Genomic DNA, 23404 nt, shown 5'->3' on the forward strand with positions numbered 1-23404 from the left:
AGAGTCCAGACAGAGAAAGAGAGAGAGATGAGAGGGACTTAGTGCACTTCAATATGCACTGTTATAGTAGAAAGCTGTTGCACACAGAGACACACACATCCAATAATTAGCATGCTAACAGGCAGTTAAATGTCCCACACAAAGGTTCACTGTTGAACTGCTGTTGCTCACTTGGGAGACAATGCACAATAGAAGTCAGTGGGAGCCTCCAAATCCCCCTAATAACCAATGTGACCCAGCATGGCTTCTCCTATTTTACCATTCCACCAATCACACTCATTCACTCACTGACCCACTAATGAAAAGATGATAGCCTCCAGGCCTGAACAGCTCGCCCCTTCCTCCCCATTTCCCCTATTCAGGTTTTCATCCACTGACAGAGGTTCCTTCCCTGTTCTCCTGAGACTCAGATGTCCAGCTTGTGGGCTGTTTTGTTGATAGGGTGCATGGGAACAGCCCAAGATATGTAATTATAGGAGGATATGTAATTAAAGGAGAATCAAGGAATTCTGAGAAGGGAGGACTCCTATTAGCCTGAGTGATTGGAGCTGGTCAGAAAGAAAGCAGGAGAGGAACTTGATTTAATTATTGCCCAGGAACATGCAGTTACTGAACAGTTTAAATACTTAATATATTGATATGAAGGAAGTATCCAATAGCAAATACAGCTGTCAGTGCAGACAGTAAAAATGCCAACCCTTTGGATGTAGCTCAGTTCCCTCCATAGCTAATTTCACAGGAGCTAACGGTGTAGCAACACTGAGGATGACCATGGATTTATAATTCGTTGTCGGTATTTCATTCTAAATCACTGTGCTTTTGTGTTTATTTTCATTATTTGTTTGCTTGCTGCAGGCTGTACTTCAAATTGCCCCCCAGGGAAAATAAAGATAACTTTAATCCGGATCTGTGTGTACTGAGGTTTAGTCTCAAACAATTTGTTTTCAGGACTTTTTGATTCCAGAAAAAACTAGTTTTGTAGTGCGAGTATTGTACATAATAGACTGGCATAAGAGTGAGTCCTAAAACCTGGGAAAAAAACACGAGTACTGTTGATTGTCTGGTTTCCTTGTCTCAGTGTCAGTTGCTGTTTTTAATGGGGTTTAGTTAAATGCTTCAAATAAGGTCTGTGGTTCACACAAGGTTAAAAAGTTTTGATGCAGGTCATAAAATACGTCTGTGATTACTATACTCATGGTGGCTTACAAGTAGCTAAATGGTGCTACAGAGGTTGTCACAGACCCAAAACAGATAAAGCTTAGTTATTTTGATCCGAAGCCTTACATCTGGGATGTGGTTTGTTCTGCATAATGTGAGCTTTGTACTTCTAAAAACTGAACATGTGCTTTAAAAGGCAGAACATCACTTTGGAGATTCTTGCTTTGTTTTCCATAGAGCTAACTCTCTGCAGTGATGGGAACACCAATGTAAATTTGGCTTATGGTCAAGGGAACAAAATGCTGCTCTGTGCCTGTCTGTCCATAATCAGCAGTTTGAGAGGTGACTGTGAATTCAACACATTTAGAGCTATTCAGAACTATTTTCTGATAATTAGCCAGCAGGGGGCACTGGTCTACCATATATGATTGGTATTCTGCATTTACCTTTAGAATCTTGAGACCTTTATTTAGCGTCAGACATCCGACGTAATAAGATTGGAAGTATTTTTTTTCATCATTAACAGTCATTTCCAATCATAAATTTATTTATTCACAAAAGTTACATTCTCACCACTGGCTAAAGTTATCTGCTTCATGTTTACATCCCACAAGTAGAGAAATACTGCATCCTGATTATACGCCACTGGCATGTTTGTCCTTTTAACTTTATCACTGAGTCCCAGTGGATGTTTGTGCTAGTTTCTGTTTTTTTAGCACAAAAAAAGGGGTTCCACCCTAGTCATGCAGTGAAAGAACGTTTTGGTTGCACAGCCGTCAAGCTGTTTGCAGTTGGGCAAACGTATACTCGTGGAGGAGGAGTTTTTGTTGAAGTTTGTGAGTAATTCCAAGGTAATAAAGTAAATTAGGTGTTTCTGAATCTAATGAGGTCATTGGTGGTGCAACTCACTAGTTTGCTGTGACAAGATTGAGAGGACACATTTTTTGAACGAGTCGAGGGGGACTTCAATGTTGAATATCATCACTGGTTGGTGAAAATGTCGTTTTGGTATTTTCCTTTTATTTGAGCCACAGTAACAAAGCAGATTTGACATAAGACTGTAAACTGACAGACAATTTGTCGCAGAGAAGAGTTGACAGATTCCTTTAAGCTTCAGTGAGATTCTTGCAGTGTTCTTAGCGCTGCACTATTTTGATTACCCAGACTGCAGGCCATTACCAGCTAGTTTGGTATCAAGAGATGCACTGTTTGACCTGACATAAAAAGTGTATCTGTACAACACCAGCACCAGAAACTTGATGTTTTGGAGGGATTAAGTTTGGCTTCTCATCTGAAAGATTAGGTTTAGTGTCGACACCTTGAGCTCTCTGGCACCATCCTTCACTGTAAATACACACACAGCTCAAAAAATAAAGGGAACACATCCTAGATCTGAATGAATGAAATATTCTTATTAAATACTTTGTTCTTTACATAGTTTAATTTGCTGACAACAAAATCCCACAAAAATGATCAATGGGAATCAAATTTATTAACCCATGGAGGTCTGGATTTGGAGTCACACTCAAAAGTGGAAAAACACTACAGGCTGATCCAACTTTGATGTAATGTCCTTAAAACAAGTCAAAATGAGGCTCAGTAGTGTGTGTGGCCTCCACGTGCCTGTATGACCTCCCTACAACACCTGGGCTGCTCCTGATGAGGCGGCGGATGGTCTCCTGAGGGATCTCCTCCCAGACCTGGACTAAAGCATCCACCAGCTCCTGGACAGTCTGTGGTGCAACATGGCATTGGTGGATGGAGCAAGATATGATGTCCCAGATGTGCTCAGTTGGATTCAGGTCGAGGGAACGGGCGGGCCAGTCCATAGCATCAATGCCTTCGTCTGGCAGGAACTGCTGACACACTCCAGCCACATGAGGTCTAGCATTGTCTTGCATTAGGAGGAACCCAGGGCCAACCACACCAGCATATGGTCTCACAATGGGTTGAGCACATGGAGGGCTGTGCAGCCCCCCAAAGAAATGCCACCCCACCATTACTGACCCACTGCCAAACCAGTCATGTTGGAGGATGTTGCAGGCAGCAGAACGTTCTCCAGGACGTCTCCAGCCTCTGTCACGTCTGTCACATGTGCTCAGTGTGAACCTGCTTTCATCTGTGAAGAGCACAGGGCGCCAGTGGTGTATTTGCCAATCTTTGTGTTCTCTGGCAAATGCCAAATGTCCTGCACGGTGCACAACCCCCACCTGTGGACGTCGGGCCCTCACACCGCCCTCATGGAGTCTGTTTCTGACCGTTTGAGTGGACACATGCACATTTGTGGCCTGCTGGAGGTCATTTTGCAGGGCTCTAGCAGTGCTCCTCCTGTTCCTCCTTGCACAAAGGAGGCGGTAGCAGTCCTGCTGCTGGGTTGTTGCCCTCCTACGGCCTCCTCCACATCTCCTGATGTACTGGCCTGTCTCCTGGTAGCGCCTCCATGCTCTGGACCCTACGCTGACAGACACAGCAAACCTTCTGGCCACAGCTGGCATTGATGTACCATCCTGGATGAGCTGCACTCCCTGAGCCACTTGTGAGGGTTGTAGGCTCCGTCTCATGCTACCACTAAAGTGAAAGCACCGCCAGCATTCAGAAGTGACCAGAACATCAGCCAGAAAGCACAGGAACGGAGAGGTGGTCTGTGGTCACCACCTGCAGAACCATTCCTTTACTGGGGGTCTCACTACCTGCCTATAATTTCCACCTGTTGTCTGTTCCATTTGCACAACAGCAGGTGAAACTGATTGTCAGTCAGTGTTGCTTCCTAAGTGGACAGTTTGATTTTACAGAAGTGAGACTGCCTTGGAGTTACATTGTGTTGTTTAAGTGTTCCCTTTATTTTTTTGAGCAATGTGTGTGTGTGCGTATATATATATATATATATATATATATATATATATATATATATATATATATATATATATATATATATATATATATAAATGAGTCCTCCTTCCACAGTTAAACCTTCTAAAAATAATTCACAGTGCTGTCCTACCAATACATAGCACACAAGTGGGCATAACTCATTGTGCTGTTTTTCCAACAATCTCTTGTCACATTTTTCTTTCTTTCTTTCTTTTCTTTTTGTTCAGTGCATGTAGCTGGAGCTTTGCTACCCAAATTTCCTGACTTGAATCTCTGGTGCTCCTGCAAGACACCACTAGAGGGAACAGATGCCTTAATGTTTCCTATGAAGCCTTTAATGACAGGAATGGCTGCAGACACTCCAGTGGCTTCAGCTGGAAACAGTAACATAGTAAACACATAGATTCTTCGAAAAAAGGATCTGATCACAACTTTGGAAATTTGTGTGGATGATTTGTCTTCTATGAAAAGGTGAAACAACCCAAATTATATAAATATTTATTTGCAACATCAAAAGCTATACAAGGAAGAATAAAGTGCTTTGTAGTTAACATTTCTTGTAGGCTTAGTTCAGTTAGAACAATAATTTAATAGTGCGTTATTATCTCCTAGCAGGGGTCGGAAAGTGTTTATATTCATACAAAGAAGGAAGACATAGCAGCAAATAAAACAAAATATTATCTTGAAATCACGAAATGGCATTTACATTGGTTGTTCTCTGTATTCAAGTTGGCTCCCTGTCTGTGTCCACGTTGAATCGTTGATTACTGATGCAATTTAAACAAAACAACAACAACAAAATTCGTACGCTGCCAGTAAACTTTTTTTCATTTTTGCAAGACTTTTTTACCCAAACAAAAATGACAGGAAATTCATCACAAATTAACATTTTCTTTCCAGTCATTGATATTAAATGTTTTAGAAAAATAAATATCCAGAAAGTGAAAATACAGACATGTAGGTCTTTCAAGTGATCCAGCAACGTCCCTAAAAGGTTTGATTTTAAAAAAAAGCTAAGAAATCAGATCATATTTCATACAATCTCATAGTTGCATGAGTTAATCGGCTTAATTATAATTTATTTAAAGTCACTTACTCAGAACATACACAAACATTGCCCATGGAAAGCCATAATGCTAATCTAGTAACTCTCATTTGTATTTCAGTGTATGTTTGTCACTAAAATATTTTTATGTGCTTATACTGTGGTTATATAGCAGGTTTCTGATATCAAAATGTACAATTTAAATAAAATCTAACACTAAAAAATCTTGCTGCTAGCGTGATCACATTCTCATTTACAATCAACTTTTCTCACAGAACACACAAAAACACTCATCTGAAAGCAAAATAATCAGCAAAAACAAATGAACATTAAACAATGAAATAAAAGTTTTAAAAAAAAAAAGTTACAGTATCATCATCAGGAACAATGTTTGGATAGCCCAACGACGAAGCAAAATTGTATGTTCCAAGGTTTACAGGGAAAAAAATACATTCCTTTAAACTGTTTTGTAGCATCAGCTTCTAACCGCATGCTAATCAATCTAACAGTTACACAATATACCGGTCCTGTGACTTATTACACATTTTCAGAGGTGATACTCCTCCATCGTCATCCCTTTGTTTCCGCTCATCATTAACAATGACATGTTTCTGCTAAGGCGGCACGGTGGTGCAGTGGTCAGCACTGTTGCCTCGCAGCAAGAAGTTTCGATAACCGGCTCGGGCACAGGATCTTTCTGTGTGGAGTCTGCATGTTCTCCCTTTACTTGCGTGGGTTCTCTCCAAGTACTCCAGCTGCCTCCCATGGTACAAAGACATGCAAGGGACTAGGTTAACTGGATACTTGGTTAATTGGTCCTGTGATGGACTGGTGACCCATCCAGGGGTGAACCCCGCCTCACACCTGAAGGCTGCTGGGATAGGCTCCAGCCCCCCCGTGACCCTTAACAGGATAAGTGGAAGAAAATGGATGGATGGATGGATGTTTCTGCCACCAAACCAATAAACCAACAAATACAGGGGTATCACTTTCCAACACCAAACCTTTGGCGAACAAAAACAGCACATTTGTTAAATGTTCCTCTCAGGGTTGTTCCTGCGATCATTGGCTACAACCTCCACAAGAAACAAACCAAGACAAAAACTTTCCATAAAGAAAGAGTCAAATCTCAAGTCAAACCTCTCAGATTTACTTTCGGTAGAGACTTACCGTATTTATTAGAGTATATAAAATAAAATATGATAAAATTCTTGGTCGCTCATAAAAATGTTTTTTGAGTGGAGTTAAAAGCAATGATGTCACTCTGAATTCCCATTCAAGCCATGTCTTAAGGAATCGTAATCGCGTTCAGAAAAATACTCTTTCTGCTACACTCAGCGATTGCACTTGGAATGTTGGTGTACTGCACAGCAAAATAAACAATACACACTAAATACCTGGATAAACATGTTTCACAGAATAGTGCAAAGTGCAGGGAACTATTGCGGTATGATGAGCTATTAAATCCATTAACACCACAAGTAATGTCAAACATAAACCATCCACGCGTTCATGAAACATCCTGAAAATTGACCATTTATGCCTTGAGATCAGTCTTCTTCAAAAAGGAAGAGAATTTCATCAAAGTGCTATTGCTTTCAGTTAAAGTTTTGTTCACATTCACACATTACATTTATTTATGCTATTTAAAGTAGACAAATACCCTTAAACAGGACTCAAGAGTCTTTTGTGCTTTCCTTTGGTTATGAAATCATAATAAAAGGGGGCTTAAAGCCTGTCAGTGCTTCTCAGAGATCCTTTGTCCTCCTGCTTGCTTGTTATGGCTCTTCAAGGAAAGCGCATGACAGTAGTTTCCTATTTGTCTACATCTTAAGCTCCATGAGAAGAAACGACAATCAAGTATCAATATAGCACACAAAACACTGGCAAGGCAAAAGGGGTTTCTGTACATTTGATCCAAAACTGAACACATCTTCCAAAAAGAAATCCCTTCATGTCAAAATCTGTGTAATTAAAGTTAACAGGATTTTGGGGTATTAAAAAAAAAACTGTACCCTCCCTCAGGTCTTTAGAGCTCCTGCTCATTCTTGTAGGTCACCGGATCAAGAGGAATTGCAGTCTGCAGAATGTCGAACTCCATCTGGTTATTGTCCATGTCAAGAACACACATGACATTGCCTGATGTCATGGTTGCAGTGTCCTGGAACATATTTTGAAAGTCTACAGAAACCGATGTCCTCCTCTCCTCTGCCCTCTCCTTCCCTACAATCTGAGGGGAGTCAAACATGTCATTCTCATCCTCCCCGCAGCTCAGTGCCACCTCGTTCTCATAGCAGAAGGCGCTCAGCGAGCTAGGAATCAAGGTTTTTGTGGATCTACATGCAGAGGCAGGGGAAGTAGCAGAAGAAGCCTGGCTTGCAGTCTCTTCAAGCTCTTTGGCGCTGAGGTGGGGTGTTGATGGCACCTCGTAAGTCTTGTGAAAGCGGGCGTAATCTACTTTGTAGCAGTTCCGGTCCTCGTAAATCACAGGCTCAAACCTGTGACCCCAGAAGATCTCTCTGGCTAGATAGGAGCTACGAAACTGGGTGGTCATGGCTGTAGCCTCTACCATGCCCTCCAGGATCACAACGATCTCAAAGTCATCTGCCTCCAGATCAGCTCGACTTAACGTATACAAAGGGCTGTCTTTATCAATCTCATGGACTATGACCAGTGGGGATACCAGGAACAGCCTGTCTGTTCCCTCATCATAGCCCACGTTGAGATCCATCTGCTCCAAGGGTATAAACTCACCTTCTGCAGTGACATATGAGCGTATGAGCTGTGCACGAACGTGAGCCTCAACAATGTGGCTCCTCCGCAGGTTACCCACCCTCCACATGAGGCACAGCTTGCCATCACGCAGGGCGATCACTGCATTTTTGGAGAACATGAGGGTCTGGTTCCTCTTCTTTGGCCGTGCCATCTTGGCCATGATGGTTCCAATCATGAAAGAGTCAATGATGCAGCCCACAATGGATTGGATGACCACTGTTATCACGGCAACAGGGCACTCCTCAGTGACGCAGCGCCAGCCGTAGCCAATTGTGGTCTGGGTCTCCATGGAAAACAAAAGCGCCCCAATAAAACCTTGAACATGGAGTATGCAGGGCATTCTTTGAGGCTGCCCTGCAAATGCATGTCCAGATGTGGGTCCATGCAGCTCCCCCACAGCCAGTCCATCACCCTTGACAATGGGAGTCTCCTCAAAGTCCCCATGTGCCAGGGAAACAGTGTAAAAGATGATTCCAAAGAAAAGCCAGGAGATCATGAAGCTGGTGCAGAATATGAGAAGCAGGTATCTCCAACGGATATCCACACAAGTGGTGAAGATGTCAGCAAGGTACCGCTGCCTCTTTTCTTCCATGTTGGTGAATACAACATTACATTGTCCATTTTTCTTCACAAACCGGCTCCGCACTTGGTTGGAGCCCCTTGTCAGAATCTTGCCGTTGTAGTTGTTCATCCCTCCTTGTCCTGTTGTGCTGGACACAGCAGTGGAGGCCCCTGACCTCCTCCTACTATCTTCTGGATCTTCGTCACAGGCCGAATGCAGGTGGAAGCTGGTGGAAGTTTGGCCGTGATGGAGTCCTAAACTAGATATCCTCTGCCGTTCTGCCTCAGGTAAAAAGTCTGACACAATGCTATATCTGTTGGGCCAAACGAGAGAGAAGATTTAATGAATAGATAGGTAACACTGAATAAATTCCCCCCCCCAAAAAAGCAGATAAATGGCAGGATAGGATTGAGGATGACGTATGTATATAATGGTTATGTGAATGTGGTCATATGAAGTGTGTACTAGAGTCAAGGCTGATGACATATTGGGGGAAAAAGACACTAAATTTAACCACATACACTGTCACCTCAGTGACTCAGTCTCCTTTACATGGATTACCATCTGGAAGGTTAGTTCAGTTTAGCTGTATGTGAAGGATTGCTGTCATCACAGATTATAGGATTACATGAGTCACTGCGACAGTCAGACAACCCACTTCTGAACTGGACAATATAACTTATAAGTAACATGTTATCATTTAGTGTCCCTCTGACAACTCCTTTTAAGCCACATTACTGATTAGTGAAAAACACTGTATGCCTCTAACACCTACTTATGTATGACAGTTGGGACAATGAACTGTAAAACGACAAGACAATCCAATTAAAATAAGATCATTCCAGAAATTAGATAATATGTTCTCAAGTGCAGGTACCACATCTGCAGGTCAAGTTATACAGAATAATTATTCCATGTTCAGCATATTAATGTCATTTATACAATGAGGTCAGTCCTGTTCTGGTAGCAGGAATCTGAAGACTAGAACCCTGTGTGCGTCTGGTCAGGACAATGTCAGATGGCCTTGGCCTTTCCAGGGATCTGCTTTCTGTAAATATCCCTGTGTGGGGCCTGACTCACCCAGACTAGGTGCTAAAGGCACTTACCGGCCGTGTAAAGATGTCTGGATCAGATGACAATAGGAAAGGCTGTAATCATGAGGCTGTCACTATAACTTCTTTGCATATTAAACTGATTGACATTCATTCATACATTAATTATCTGCACAATTTATGCTGTCATATGGAGCTGGAGCCAATCCCTGCTGACATTGGGCAAGAGGCAGGGTACACCCTGGACAGGTTGTCATTGATAATACTGCTGACATCGACAGTCTCCCAACCCAACTGGTTAATTACATTCACCAAGGCGGCATTTGTCTGTTTGTCTTTTAGCAGGATTATGCACATCTTTATAGGCTGATTTTGGTGGAGGGGTGTACAATGGGTCAAGGAAACATCCATTCAAGTTTGGGGTGGATTGGTCATAGCACCACTTAGTGGCACCATGATTTTTTAACAGTATGACATATTCAGGGGCAGCATGGCTCAGTGGTAGAGAGGCCGTCAAGAAACCAAAAGGTCGCTGGTTAGATCCTCACTTCCCCCCGGTGACCATGTCCAAGTATCCTTGAGCAAGACACTGAGCCCCTAATTGCTCCTGATGGTTCTGCAACGGACTGGTGACACATCCAGGGTGAACCACGCCTCTCGCCCAGTTTCAGCTGGGATAGGCTCCAGCCCCCACAATCCTTCACAGATAATCGGCTTAGAAAAGGGATAGATGGACTATGACTTATTCCTCTTAGTGGACTGACCAGGTCCACCTTAAATTATGTCAGAAATCCCTTAAGAATATGGTGAAGAGTTTTCTTAAATGGTGTTGCACCTGCCAGGTGGCCAATTTTGATATTTTGCCGTGGAACATGAAACTACAACGGGACTCCAAATAGTCAGATCTTTTCCAAACATAACAAAACTGATGAGACTCCTGGCCTGAAGACATCTACAAGCTGTATTGAAGTCAAAGTCATAATGCCACCTGGTGGTTACAGGAAGTAAAACTGATGAGACGAACATCATTAGGGTAACATCAAAATTACAGTGTAGTCTTCACATGATGTACAGGAACTTAATATGTAATATTCTCTAGCGTCTCCCTGTGGAACTGATAATTGCTCTATGGTGCAGGCATCAGCATGTTCCTTCATGCCAATTCCAAATAGTATCAGGTTTCACCTCCCTCTCACAGGGCAACAGGTGCAAAGTCCTGCTCATCACTACTTGTTTTGTTGTTGGTTTGGCTCACTTTGGTGGAGCTATGTGCTCGCCGAGTGCCATCTAGGCAGTCACGTTTTTGCTCTGTGAGGGGAAGCTGGAGTACCGAGAGAAAGGACATCATATTCCACGCTAAAAGGCCCCAGTTGGCCAGCCCTAAATCCATTAATGATTAATTGAAATACAGTCAATAATCCAGTGATTTGCTGAGCTGTCTGAGCAACATGAATGACAATAATCTTTTGAGCTTTGAATTGGCACTCAACATTCTAAATTACAAAAGAATGATAACACTTTTGATATTGAAATGTTTTGGTTGATTCCGACTGTTTCATGAGATTGAGAATTGCCATCTAGCTATTTAAGTGCAGTCCTACACAGAGACCTCCTCCAGGTTAAACCCCTCAATTGTTGTACTTACTTGTTCCCATGGCAACAAAAATCACTCATAAAGGGCCCGGGTGGGAGGCCAGACTCTGCCGTGCTCCCAGAGATCAGGTGTCCACCATGGAGGTGGGCTGCTGACCACTGCAGGAGAGAAGAACATTATCAGCCTCTGAAGTGGTGATCTACTGCATCTCCAGGAGGATAAAGAGAATGAGGGGAACAAAACACTCCAACAAGCATAAAAACATGACTTTTCATGATTTTTTTTAATCTCCTCATTTGTGAGCCCATATTCAATTTACTCAGTCGCATTGCATTAATTTAGAGAAGTAAAAATGGGGATTTAGACATAATCCTGATTTGATTCTGTGAAATCTTGAGGAGCTGCGACCCCGTCTGCGGATTATCTTGTCACAAGAACAACAATGGACAGAGTCTTATTGTGTAAATCCACAGGGCTCTACATGAAGACATCATTTGGAATAACAGATTCTTATTCAACTGCAGTATCCACCTTACAATGGAAAAGAGCGCGAGTTGCTGTACAATTTCAACAAGGGCGCTGTCGTACCATCTGACCCGCCTTCATGATGAAAATCTTTCTCCTCTGTTTTCTTTTGCCCAGATGTAGTCCTGTTTCTAGGAGAGTTTATTGTCTGGGTTTATTTATCAGTGACCTGAAGAAAACTCACAAGGAAAATAGCGCAAAGGTGATGTACTTGGCAAACAAATATTGGTCCTGATCTTGAATTGAGTCTTTCCTAATGCACCTTTATTTACATGTAAAATAACCAATTATCTACATCAAACTGATGATGATGACTAATAATGTTTGGAGAAAAGAGACTGACTCTTCAGTTGGAGAATAGAGTTAAGTGATACTTGTTGTTGTTTTCATTATACAACAAATAGGCTAGAAATTCTGCACAGCACTTACGTATTTCCTGTCACAGTGACCTTGATCTTAGACCGCTGTCCACTAAAACTTTTCAGTTCATCCTTGAGTTCCTGTTAATTTGAAGACATTCCTTAAAGGCTTTACTGAGATATCAGGTTATCAAAAATAGGACTGACAATGGGACAGTCGACAACAACATGAAGTTTACTGTATCTTCACGCTATGTTCCACATGTTTGTACCTGATTTAAGAGAAGACGTTGACTCGCCTGTTCACATATTCTCCAGCCGTGTTTTGTCTTTTTTCACAGTGACTCATGACGTCTGGTTGCCCTGGTATTTTCAATGTCGTGTAGAACAACCACAATAATCTTTATTCAGTATATTGACGTCCATGGTGGTTGGGAATTGTTGTTTCATGTTGTTTTGTGAATGGAACTAGATTTATGGATTCTTTGTTCCTTTGAGTAAACGCGGTCGTTTCTCAAATAGTATTTTGAGTTAAACCCTTGGTGCATGAACATGTTAAGTGATAGAAATATAGCTGTAACAGCGTCTTGGCCTCCAAACCTGCATAGACAGATTTCAGCTGAGGTGCTGCCGATCAGATGTTTAAAGATACAGATGTCAGAGGATTTAATCAAACTGGCATCACCAAGCCTATGTTGGAAGTCAGCTGTTGGGTTTCTGGGTAAATGAAGCATTCAGCACTCACAGGGTTTTTGTTCAAATATTATTCAACCCAAGAAATCACATGACAATGGCTGCAAATCCAGTTAGTTTTTTTTACTATATTCCATCCACATGTACTGCCACATAACCTTTTCATCATGATAATAGCAAGGTAGATATCTGGTGTTTGTTTCCCCCTGAAACATTCCTTCATATGATAACACTGTATTTCTGTGTGAGAATTATGATGCTCCTACTTGCCTGTGACCCACTGATCTAAATATTTCTTGGAACAAATCTATAGTCAATGCAACCTCAAGTAAAATTAGGGACAAGGAAGTGTATTCAGTCATTTGGCATAGCCAAGAGAGCAGGAGTCTTTGGAAAGCAAACTGTAGCCTCACAACATCTCATTCTGTTTGCTGCACTTCAGGTGAATATATACAATACTTTTATTTTCTGTGTGCTTTGTCTTCACATCTCCTTAGCTTTCAAGATGCAACAAGCCAACAATCCATCATTGAGAAATTTTGTAGCACTTAATGAACATGAGGCCAGGAGAGGCAGAGATGACACACACACATTCAAAATACAAACCGGTAAATGGTCACCAGGTAAAATTAAAAAAAAGAGGTGGGGGGGGGGGGGGACTCTCTCTGAAGACAGTTTCCATAGGAACATGTTTCCTGTGACATTTGGGGGACGCAGCAAAGTGGAGCCAGTGGGGACACAGTGGCATGGCGAGTATACGCCGTTAAGTGCTCTTGTAACATGATTGATAAGTGATTCACTGTTAGAACAGAACTTAGCCTGAAAGCATTTTGACTTTAATCTCATGATTTGTGATGAGGACACAGCCACAAGGATTTTATAGAATATCTTTTAAGAGCAGATTTAGATTTGATACAGCTTAATCTTTTCCTTTTACATTTTATAAAACTGACACAACGCTCTTCGAATCTGGCCCGTTGATCTGACAAAATAAGTGATATTATGAAGACGTAACCTTTGACATATGGCAGTTTTCTCATCTTATGGACTAAACATCATTCAGGAGAAGATGTAAATGTATAGATAAGTTGATGATAAAAACAACCGCAATGTGTCATTGTACAGCCGTACAGTCGTACTGTAGGAGTCAGAGAAACTCATACTCGTGACAACTCATGATATACTTTGCCGACGACAGCATCGTGAGTGATTCTTAAACTGATCATTTGCAGGACAGTTCATCTGTGATGCATCGTGACATCTATGCCACCGCAGAAATAATACCCATAAAATTCAGGATTTATGTATTTATATACTGCATAGTGGTATCAGTTTCAAAAACTGAGTAGGAGACGAATGGACAACAAAGTGAGTCAGGGGCCTCTTGGTCTCACACACACACACACACACACACACACACACACACACACACACACACACACACATAATAAACAACTTATTTAAAAAAGATATTATACTGAATGGACACTTGGTGTTTCTGTTTATGACACTGCTTTTGTAAAATATTAATATCAGTACTTTACACAAGAAGAAATAAATTGCAGTATCAATAATTTTTCCCACCCTTACTGTATATCATGGACTCTTGTTGTACATTGGTGTGTACCTGTGTGGGGCTTGTTTTTATTGTTTAGTGTCTCGCTCCGTCATTAACTCCTCCCTCATCTCATTAATTACAGAATGATATTTATAACGCGATGAGCAACGACCTTAAGATCTCCTTAATCTCAGAAGGGAGAAATACAGAGCAAGCTGGTTGAGTTTGGAGGATGGGATTCAGATTCTGAAGTATCAACTATCTTAAAGCATTTTTGTATTTGATGAGATGCAGCGTTACACTTGCAAAAAAAAAAAAAAAAAAGAGTAGAACAAAATATAGCCAAACCTGTCTTAGCAAGTGGGACATGTGCGATTATGCAAAGTGCTCTGAGACATTTCCCATCATATGTTGGTCATAACTGGAAATTAAATGAGGAAATTAGCTGAACTGTTCTTAAAATGAAGACGCATTCAAAGGAAAATTGTGTTGCATTAACATGTGATTAGATTTTGCCTGACTGCTAAGATTGTTAAAAGAAAAAACAAAACAAAAAAACCCTGCCATGATGAGTAGAAAATGGCATTGGCGCATAATTATAGGCTATTAAAAACAGAACATATTTGAGAAGTATTTGCCTGCATCTGTGTCTCAGAGGTCATTCAAACTGAAGTGAATCTTTTTGTTGGGATAATGGGAATGTAACATCTATAGTTGAACATAATCTTTGTTTCGTGTCTTTTTCCCTCCGCCATTATCACTTTGATTGGAAATCTGTTGATCTCATCAGATCTTTTTTCCGGTCAAAACAATTTTTGAGTTTTCATTTATAAAACCTTATTGTTCTATGGCAGAACAAATCAATAAATACCCAGTTTACACCTCTGCTTATCACGAGCCAACCCACAAAGACACAGGCAGCCATGCAAAAAAAAAAAAAAAAAAAATTCCAGCGCTACCATCACAGCCCAGACAACCTCCATCTTGGCTTTATTCCTGAGCCTTTTTTACATATTGTCTCATTTTATTTTTTGAAAAGCATGTCATGTCATGTAGGCTATCCCAGCTCCCGTGATAGATCAGGTGATTCTCCACACGAACCACAGACACCGACAAAGCTTTCATCCTCAAGAGTTTTGGTTCGTCCTCTTATCTGCAGATTTGAATGATCTGGATGTGACCCTGAATGTTCGTTTACCTGTGAGACAGACGGAGAGCCACCATAGCTCGTCATCAGCAGGACACTGAGTGGTCTGTTGATCGTCTACAGTTTCATCCACTGTCTCTCCGCCAGCCGTTCGGCATAACTGCAGTTTTTAAGCAATACTGGTCGGTTTTGTGTTGTAATACTTGCAAACCTGGTGGACGAAGTGTTCATCACTAGTCCAGAAAAGTCTGTTGGTGTTTTTAAATACATGAAAATTGGCCTGACATATTATTTGACCAATTTAGACCTAAAATCCCTTAATTAATAAAATTATTTATCTATTTTTAGATCAATAAACAACACTGTATTGCATCAGGTCGAATGGCTAAATTGTTTCCCCCAACAATTCACGTGTTCATAAAATTCCCTAACAAGAGTGCTGATTTGGATGTTTTGTATGACAAACTTTCTTCATATTCATTTATATTATTCATGAAACTTTTCTCTCCTTACTCGTACCATGAGGCCTTTTCTTGCCCGATTTCATATTTAAGAAGCCTATTTTTGTTTCGACTTCAAGATGTAGCGAATCTGGTGCAGCAGAAGAAAAAAGGCGGTATTTCTGAATGCTAAACATGAAAAATCAAATCACGATGTTTTAAATTAATCAACAGGAAGAGAAAAAAAAACAAGTCGAGATTTATTTCGTGCCTGGTTTGTCTCAATGTCTCCTGACGCCTTTGTTTGTCCCTCAGAGATTTATGCATGACGAAGAAGAATGACTGTTTGCCTGATCATACACGACACAGCAGTTTCCATGATGCCGGGCTGCGTTCGTCCAGACGCAGTGCTTATTTTGCCATTATATCTGTGAAATCATTACCTCTAGACAATGAAATGTCAGTTAAAGAAAGGTCAATAATGATACTCACCGATGAGTTAGTTCTTGTTTCCTGTCACTTTGTGTAATTTCAGTTCCTTGTGCATCAACTCTTCACCTCTCACAGTCCCAATTTCACTGTACAGAACAAAGATCCCACATTTTCAGATCCCTCTTTTCCTCCTTTCATTATTTTATTTTCTTCCTAGTTTTGTCTTCATCACTTCTTATTGTTTTACTTCTGGTCTTTCTCCCTTTTAATCCTTCATTGTCCTCCGCTGGCTCCTTCACCGACTGTAATCCTTTCTCTGTGCGTTGTCTGTACTCACGCAGCGTGTGCTGAAAATGCTGTGTCAATCCCCTTCTGTAGAGCAAAGTGAGGGAGGGAGGGAAGCAGGGAGAGAGAAATGGATGGGTGGATGGATGGTTGGATGGCTAGATGGTGGAGAGAGGAGAGGAAAAAAGAGATAAATGGAGAAAATAAAAAGCCAGGAGAGAAAATCATTGGAGACCAAACTAAAGGGGAGCTGCCACTTTGTGCACTCTAAGCATGTGTAGGTGTTGAATAATGCCTGATGTGTCCATGTAAGCGAGTGAGAGCTCGTTTGAGTCATGTTTTCTAGGCTCCCTCGCTTCAGGAAACAACACCAATGATATTGTAACAGGTGGGTGAGGAGAAATATATGGGCGCTTTGAAATAAAATGGTTCAGTTTTTATCAGTTTTTAAAACCTGAGCATGAAAATGACGAGTACAATAAGACATTATTATCTGTTCACATGATGCTTTTACATTCACTCCATCCCAGTGGATGAGTCCCAGCACCTCAGTGTATGCAGCTGAGGGTCTTTCAACACAATCAAAACTCCAGAGCCTGTTATTGTTGTAGTACATTGACTACAATTACACAGAGTTGAACAATGCTGAACCTGAAGTATTTTTAGTCAAGTACTGTACAATGCTGAGGTATCTGGATGCTACTTGTGTAGTTGCATTTAAAGGCACTGGGTGTTTTTTTCTCCGCTACATGTGTCTGAACTTGTCCAGTACTAGTTTCTTTGAAGAAAAACATTTTCAATAAAAAACATTGCAAAACCTGTTGAAGATGATGCACTTTCACATTTTGAATGATGACAACTTGGATAGGATATACTCACAACGGCACGACTGGAACATATTCCACTTTAACAGGGCTTTCTTCTTTTAACAACAACTTGCATCTGTAATGTTGTGTAATTTCCACGAACATGACCTTTAGAGGTCTATGATTTGAAGATTAAATGCTCCCAAGCACTGGAACACACAAATGTCATGAATGTACATATTTACTTTTAAATTGAGATGTTTACTTTTACCAGAGGGCTATTTTATCTGGGTATTCATACTTTTTTACGAAGTAAAGGAACTGTGTACTTATTCACCACTGGCTGCAAAACACTTGGACTACACTGCATGAGTGTTTCCAGTATTTGGTTAAAGTAACTCCCTGTGCCTGCGTGGGTTCTCTCTGGGTACTCCAGCTTCTTCCCACCATCCAAAGACATCAAGAGGGGACGAGGCTGATTGATACTCTAAATTGACCGTAGGTGTGACTGTGAGTGTGAATGGTTGTCTGTCTCTATGTGTCGGCCCTGCAATGGACTTGCAACCTGTCCAAAACCTGCCCAAAAGCCGCTGCGTTGGCTCTGCCCACCCCCCCCGCGACCTTTAATCAGGATAAGCGGAAGAAAATGGGTGGATATTTGAACTGGAAATCAATCCAAGCACGCAGCTGACGACTCACCTAAAGTTGTCTTGGTCCCCCACAGGCCACCTCTAATATAAAGGTCTAGTTCCACCACTGATTTCCACAGAGTGGAAACAGGTTTTAACCATCAGTGTTGGCTTTGAATCAAACATGAAACAATTCTTTTTATCACAGAACTTTTTTCATCCTCGATATTACTACTGATAGACAGGATGTGCGTAACTTCAAAGATTATTTGCCTGTTTCATGTTGAATTCCTGCATCCAGTATCCGAGTGACTCCAGGAAATACAAATTCAGCCACATTGTTTCTACAGAAAGCAGCCCCACCACCTCTTCATCCTCAGCTCCCTCATCCTTCAGCCTCCTTGAGTCGTAAATTATAAAATTCTTTTCAAAGTCTCCCCCTCTGAATGTGGGTGTGAATCTGCCCATATGCCAAATTCACCGAGGAGGAACGAGGGGGCGCGTGTAGACGCATTACTGTAAATAGCAGTAAACACTCAAAAGAGACATAGCAGCTGGATGGAGCATCCAAGGAAAATTGTACATTTACTCCAATTGTCTCATTTTCCACCATCATTTCTCCTTCTTTGCCCAATCAGGGGTTGCAAAATCACAGTGTTAGTTTACAATTTGAATATAAACATTTTTTCAAGTTCGTATAATAATAAAAAAGGGGAAAAAATAGAAAGAGGTTGATAATGATGATGATACAGATACAGACTTAGAAAATTACAATAATTTCCTAAAATAAACCTTGTGGTTGTTCATTTGAACAGTGCATTATGGTTAAAATGATACCGATTATGTGTGTGTTTGCCAAAGATCTCTATCTGACTCAAAATAACTATCTGTGTGTGGTGGGAGATCGAGGGTCATAAACTGATCAGACAAACAGTGTGCAGCATCTGAGGAGAAGATGACCAGACAGACTCCTCAGAGAGAGAGAAAGAGTGTGTGTGTGTGTGTGTGTGTGTGTGTGTGTGTGTGTGTGTGTGTGTGTGTGTGTGTGTGTGTGTGTGTGTGTGTGTGTGTGTGTATTAATAGCTACTAATCAGGCCTGGGTGTCAGATTAGTTCCCATAACCTTTAGCTTAGTATCGGGTCAGCTCTGTCCAGAGGATGTCCTCTACAGTACATTCACTGCTCTCTATCTGAGTGAATCACCCACATGGGAATCAGATCAGAACCTTCGTTTAAGACAGCTTTTAGCCGGCAAATTAACACGTAAGCTCTAAATTGCAACCTCAGTTAAGCGAAAATTCCTCTGACATGCTTTTATGTTGTAATGTGTGTTGGTAAAAAATTATTTGAATGGTTCCACAAATGTTTGAGAGCATCCTCCAAACCTACCAATAATCAACATAAAACTCCACATAGCTTCAAGAACGAACAAATACAGATGTGGAATATGTCAAAGTAATGATCAGTTTGCATTCTGAAATAGAGAGCTAATAGCAGACCTCAAAACAGGTTCTTTCCCAGGCCCTCATTAGCATTTCATGGACCTGATCTGACTCTTGTGTATTCAGACTTAGATTTTTTGCACCCAGTCAACTGGTATGTATTTTGGCTCTCGCTAGTTAACTAGAGCAGGAAACTGTGTCCGTTAGAAGAGGAAAAAACTTGTATTGTCATAAATACAAAATGTGTCATCTGCATTTAACCCATCCCCTATGAATTGATGAGGTGCTTGATTTACAAGTCCATGGGCTTTTTGATGGTGGGGGAAACCTGAACACCCACAGGAAACCCAAACGGACACAGGAGTTCATGCAAACTTGGCACGCTGTCACACATGACTCAAACCTGGGTCCTGGGCCACCATGCTGCCCAACACTCCTTAACTAATTAGATAAATCTGTGTATGACCAGTTGAAATATTTTGGCTTTAACTGAGTTATAGGTGCAGGAAATGATTCACACTTTCATTATGTGTTCAATATTTATAAATATATACATTTATATGTAAATGCATATGTATATGTATGGAGAACATGCAAACTCCACACAGAAAGACCTCATGCTTGAGCATGTATGATAATAACAGTGAACCATAACTACCGGTGACAGGACACCGGTCGTAGTGGATGGATGGATGCCTGTGTGGTGCCCCCTCAGTTCTCTGCACCACCACAGATGTACTCTACTGTATGTAGGCTGAAAGCATTTCCTCTGTAACATCAGTTGCCTGTGCTGATTTTACAGCATCAAACGTGAGAGTTGGATGCTGGGGAACAGGATGTGTGTCTGATGCCAAAATTCAGCCACAATTTGCGGATTAAAAAGGAGGAGGTGGTGGAGGAGGAGGAGGAGGAGGAGGAGGAGGAGGAGGAGGAAAAGGGGGGATTTTAAAGGAATGGAGACATGAGAACTGGGGGGCGAGTCATTTTAGGTTTTGACGGTGATTCAGATAGTAGAGTCAGGAGGAAAGGGAGGTAGGTGGAGGGGAAGTGTCATGAGATGGTGAGAAGAGAGAGGGTGGAGGGTATTTTAAAATGCTGAGAACCGCAAGTATGATGCTGCATGCCCTCACTTGATAAAAGGGTTTGCTCTGGTATAAAGTCTCCGATTCCTTGAGCAGAAAAAATTTGCTTCATTTTTTTTTTGTCATTTATAAATCCTAACAGAAGAAAGACAAAAAAAGTTGGGGTAAAAACTGATACATCCTCCCATGTTGGTTAACAATGTCACAGTCAATACCGCTGAGTATAATTTTTCACATTCAATTCAACTGAAGAAAGTATTATGTTGTGTATTATAATGTGTATTTGGTTGAGATTCATGTGGATAAATTGTATGAAAAATACCTTTAAGGTAAGGGATTTGTTAGGCATACTTAACAAATTAGAAATGCATAGGTGTACTTCATTCAACAGCAGTAGAGTAAAAGCCAAATAAAACAGTAAATCAGTGGTGTTATTCTGACAGTAACAGGAGAGGAAGTGAGTTTTCTGTTATTTTGTGTTTTTTTTTTATATAAATGAAGCTTGACCTTTGTTTTTTAACATTCCTAGTACCCAACTTTAATACACAAATCAAACATCTGAAAATATATGGGACATTCACTTAGTTTAATTTTTAAAACTGCATTCCAAACATCTCTTTCTTAACCATGCTTTGTGTTCTGTTGCTTCAGAACTGTTCAGATTAAGACGACCGTGCCACTACAGCAACCACATGCAGGGTTGCTGGGTTATAGTTCAAATCCTTGTCTTGGATTTAGGGGCTTTTCACATCTTTCTTCCTCTTCATTCTGCCGTAGTTAATCTTGCAGGTCCAGTCGGGATGCTTCTCTGCATGGAGTTTCCTGGCAGCTGCTGCTTGCTCAAAGTATTTAGCCCTCACTTCTTCAGGAAGGGCCCTCCACTTCTCCCCCAAGACTTCACTAATGACACGATTATCTCGAACATTGAGCTCGTTCTTGACGTTCTCCCTCTGCTCCCCCACGAAGATCATATAAGCGTTCAAAGGCTTCTTAACGTACGAGTCCTTGTACGGCTGCTGGACTTTAGCCTTTCTCTTTCTGGTGATTTTGTTTGTTCTTGGTGGAGTAGCTGTGGCTGGTGCAGCTTCTGTTGGTACAGCCCTGTACACAACCTCTCCTCCCATCATTCCAACTGCACACAGGGCACGGACAGGTCCATTGTTGGGGGGTGGTGGGGCAGCGGGGGGGTTGGCAGCTGCTGCATGATGTGACCAGTAGTGGCCATTGATGACAGCACCCGTCTGTCTACTAAGGGGAAATAGCTGTCCATGCTGATGAGGCTGTAGATGCTTGTGGGTCCAGTTGGGTGCAGCCGTGGAAGCTCCTGGACCATATCCCCCTTGGATGTTCCCATAGTAACCTCGGTCCTGACCTGCCACTGGCTGAGGGTGGTAATTATTGAACCATAACACAGGAGGGTCATCTGGTTGAGGGTGAACTTGATGAGGGTAAACTGGTTGGGGATTAACTGGCTGAGGGTGGTAATTATTGAACCATAACCCAGAAGGGTCATCTGGTTGAGGGTAAACTGGTTGAGGATTAACTGGTTGAGGGTGATCCATATTGAACCATAACCAAGAAGGGTCATCTGGTTGATGGTGAACTGGTTGAGTGTGATCTGTGTTGGACCGTAATCCAGGAGAATCAACTGGTTGAGGGTGAACTGGTGGACTTTGTCCTGAATTGAACTGGAACCCATCAGGATGAACTGGTTGGGGGTCATCCATGTTGAACTGTAGCCCAGCAGGTTCAACTGGTTGAGGGTGAACTGGTGAAGTGTGAACTGGTGCGGTGTGAATTGGTGAAGTGTGAATTTGTTGAGGGTGAATTGGTTGAGTGTGATCCGTATTGAACCATAACCCAACAGGATCAACTGGTTGAGGGTGAGTGGGTTGAGGTTGAACTGGTGAACTTTGATCCACATTGAACCATAACCCAGCAGGTTCAGCTGGTTGAGGGTCAACTGACTGAGGTTGATTGGTATTGAACCATAACTTTGCAAGATTGTCTGGTTGAGGGTGATCCGTATCAAACCATAACCAAGCAGGATCAACTGGTTGAGGGTGATCCATATCAAACCCCACCTCAGCAGGATCAACTGGTTGAGGGTGATCCGTATCGAACCATAACCAAGCAGGATCGACTGGTTGAGGTTGATTAATGTTCCCAAATGGAACAAATTCTCTGTTGCTCATGATCGTCTTTCAACTCCTGATTCTCCAAACCACCGTAACACCAGCAGAAGAAGAAAACTCCTGAGTCTGGTTGTCTGCAGGTATCCTGGGTGGATGTATTTGTATGAATCACCAAGTTAGTCTCATAAATGACAACTATCAACTGTCATCCCTGCCATGCCTGTCATCTCTGTCATCTCAGCCACTGTGATGTCACCTGACCTACTGGCCTACAGTGATTGGGAGGAACTCCTGCACCTGACAGCTTTGTCTCACCCTCTGCCCCCAAGATCATGCTGTCCAGGATCTGGGTGGAACGGGTGTTGGTATTCTTTTTTTTTTAACCTGTCCTGTTCAGCAGCATCCATGTTCCTGGTGCCTTGTTGTACTGAAGCAGTTTTACTCCGCAAAGGAGGAATCTGATAAACTCCTCCTATCACCATTTGTGTTTAACTTTATTTGGAACGGTATTGGTTCATTGATAAAGCTACCGGACTGAGGCTCAGGAGTGGATAGAAAGAGAGAACAGGGTCAGGATAGGGAAGACGGGGGGGGGGGGGGACACAAAAACAACAACAATAGCAGGGAAACAAATAAACAAAAAAAACAGTAACAACAGAAAAAAAGAAAAACATTGGTTGCAGAATTTCCAGAGCAATTTTACCATTTGGTTTGATATAATTTTAAAATAAATGTCTGAGTGTGTGATTATGGATCAGTTGTGCACCGCAAGTGTGTATGTGTGTATGCGCGTGCGTATGTGTGTGTATGTGTAT

General features: G+C 41.7%; 2 protein-coding genes across 2 annotated transcripts; both read right to left on the reverse strand.

Moving 5' to 3' along the window:
- Positions 1 to 4115: 4115 nt before the first annotated feature.
- Positions 4116 to 16702, reverse strand: kcnj4 (potassium inwardly rectifying channel subfamily J member 4). Its single transcript, XM_086183934.1, has 3 exons — positions 16272 to 16702; positions 11109 to 11215; positions 4116 to 8724 (listed from the first exon to the last, which is right to left on the reverse strand). The coding sequence occupies exons 2-3, from the start codon at positions 11135 to 11137 to the stop codon at positions 7104 to 7106; spliced, it is 1650 nt and encodes a 549-aa protein (XP_086040060.1). The 5' UTR covers positions 11138 to 11215; positions 16272 to 16702; the 3' UTR covers positions 4116 to 7103.
- Positions 16703 to 20968: 4266 nt separating this feature from the next.
- LOC147245507 (uncharacterized) lies at positions 20969 to 22734 on the reverse strand. The gene has a single exon (XM_086184990.1). The coding sequence runs from the start codon at positions 22647 to 22649 to the stop codon at positions 21189 to 21191; it is 1461 nt and encodes a 486-aa protein (XP_086041116.1). The 5' UTR covers positions 22650 to 22734; the 3' UTR covers positions 20969 to 21188.
- Positions 22735 to 23404: the final 670 nt, after the last annotated feature.

This window comes from Aulostomus chinensis, chromosome 18 (genome assembly GCF_037954235.1).
Source record: "Aulostomus chinensis isolate RoL2024-O1b breed Wild chromosome 18, RoL_Achi_v1.0, whole genome shotgun sequence".
Classification (NCBI taxonomy): domain Eukaryota; kingdom Metazoa; phylum Chordata; class Actinopteri; order Syngnathiformes; family Aulostomidae; genus Aulostomus; species Aulostomus chinensis.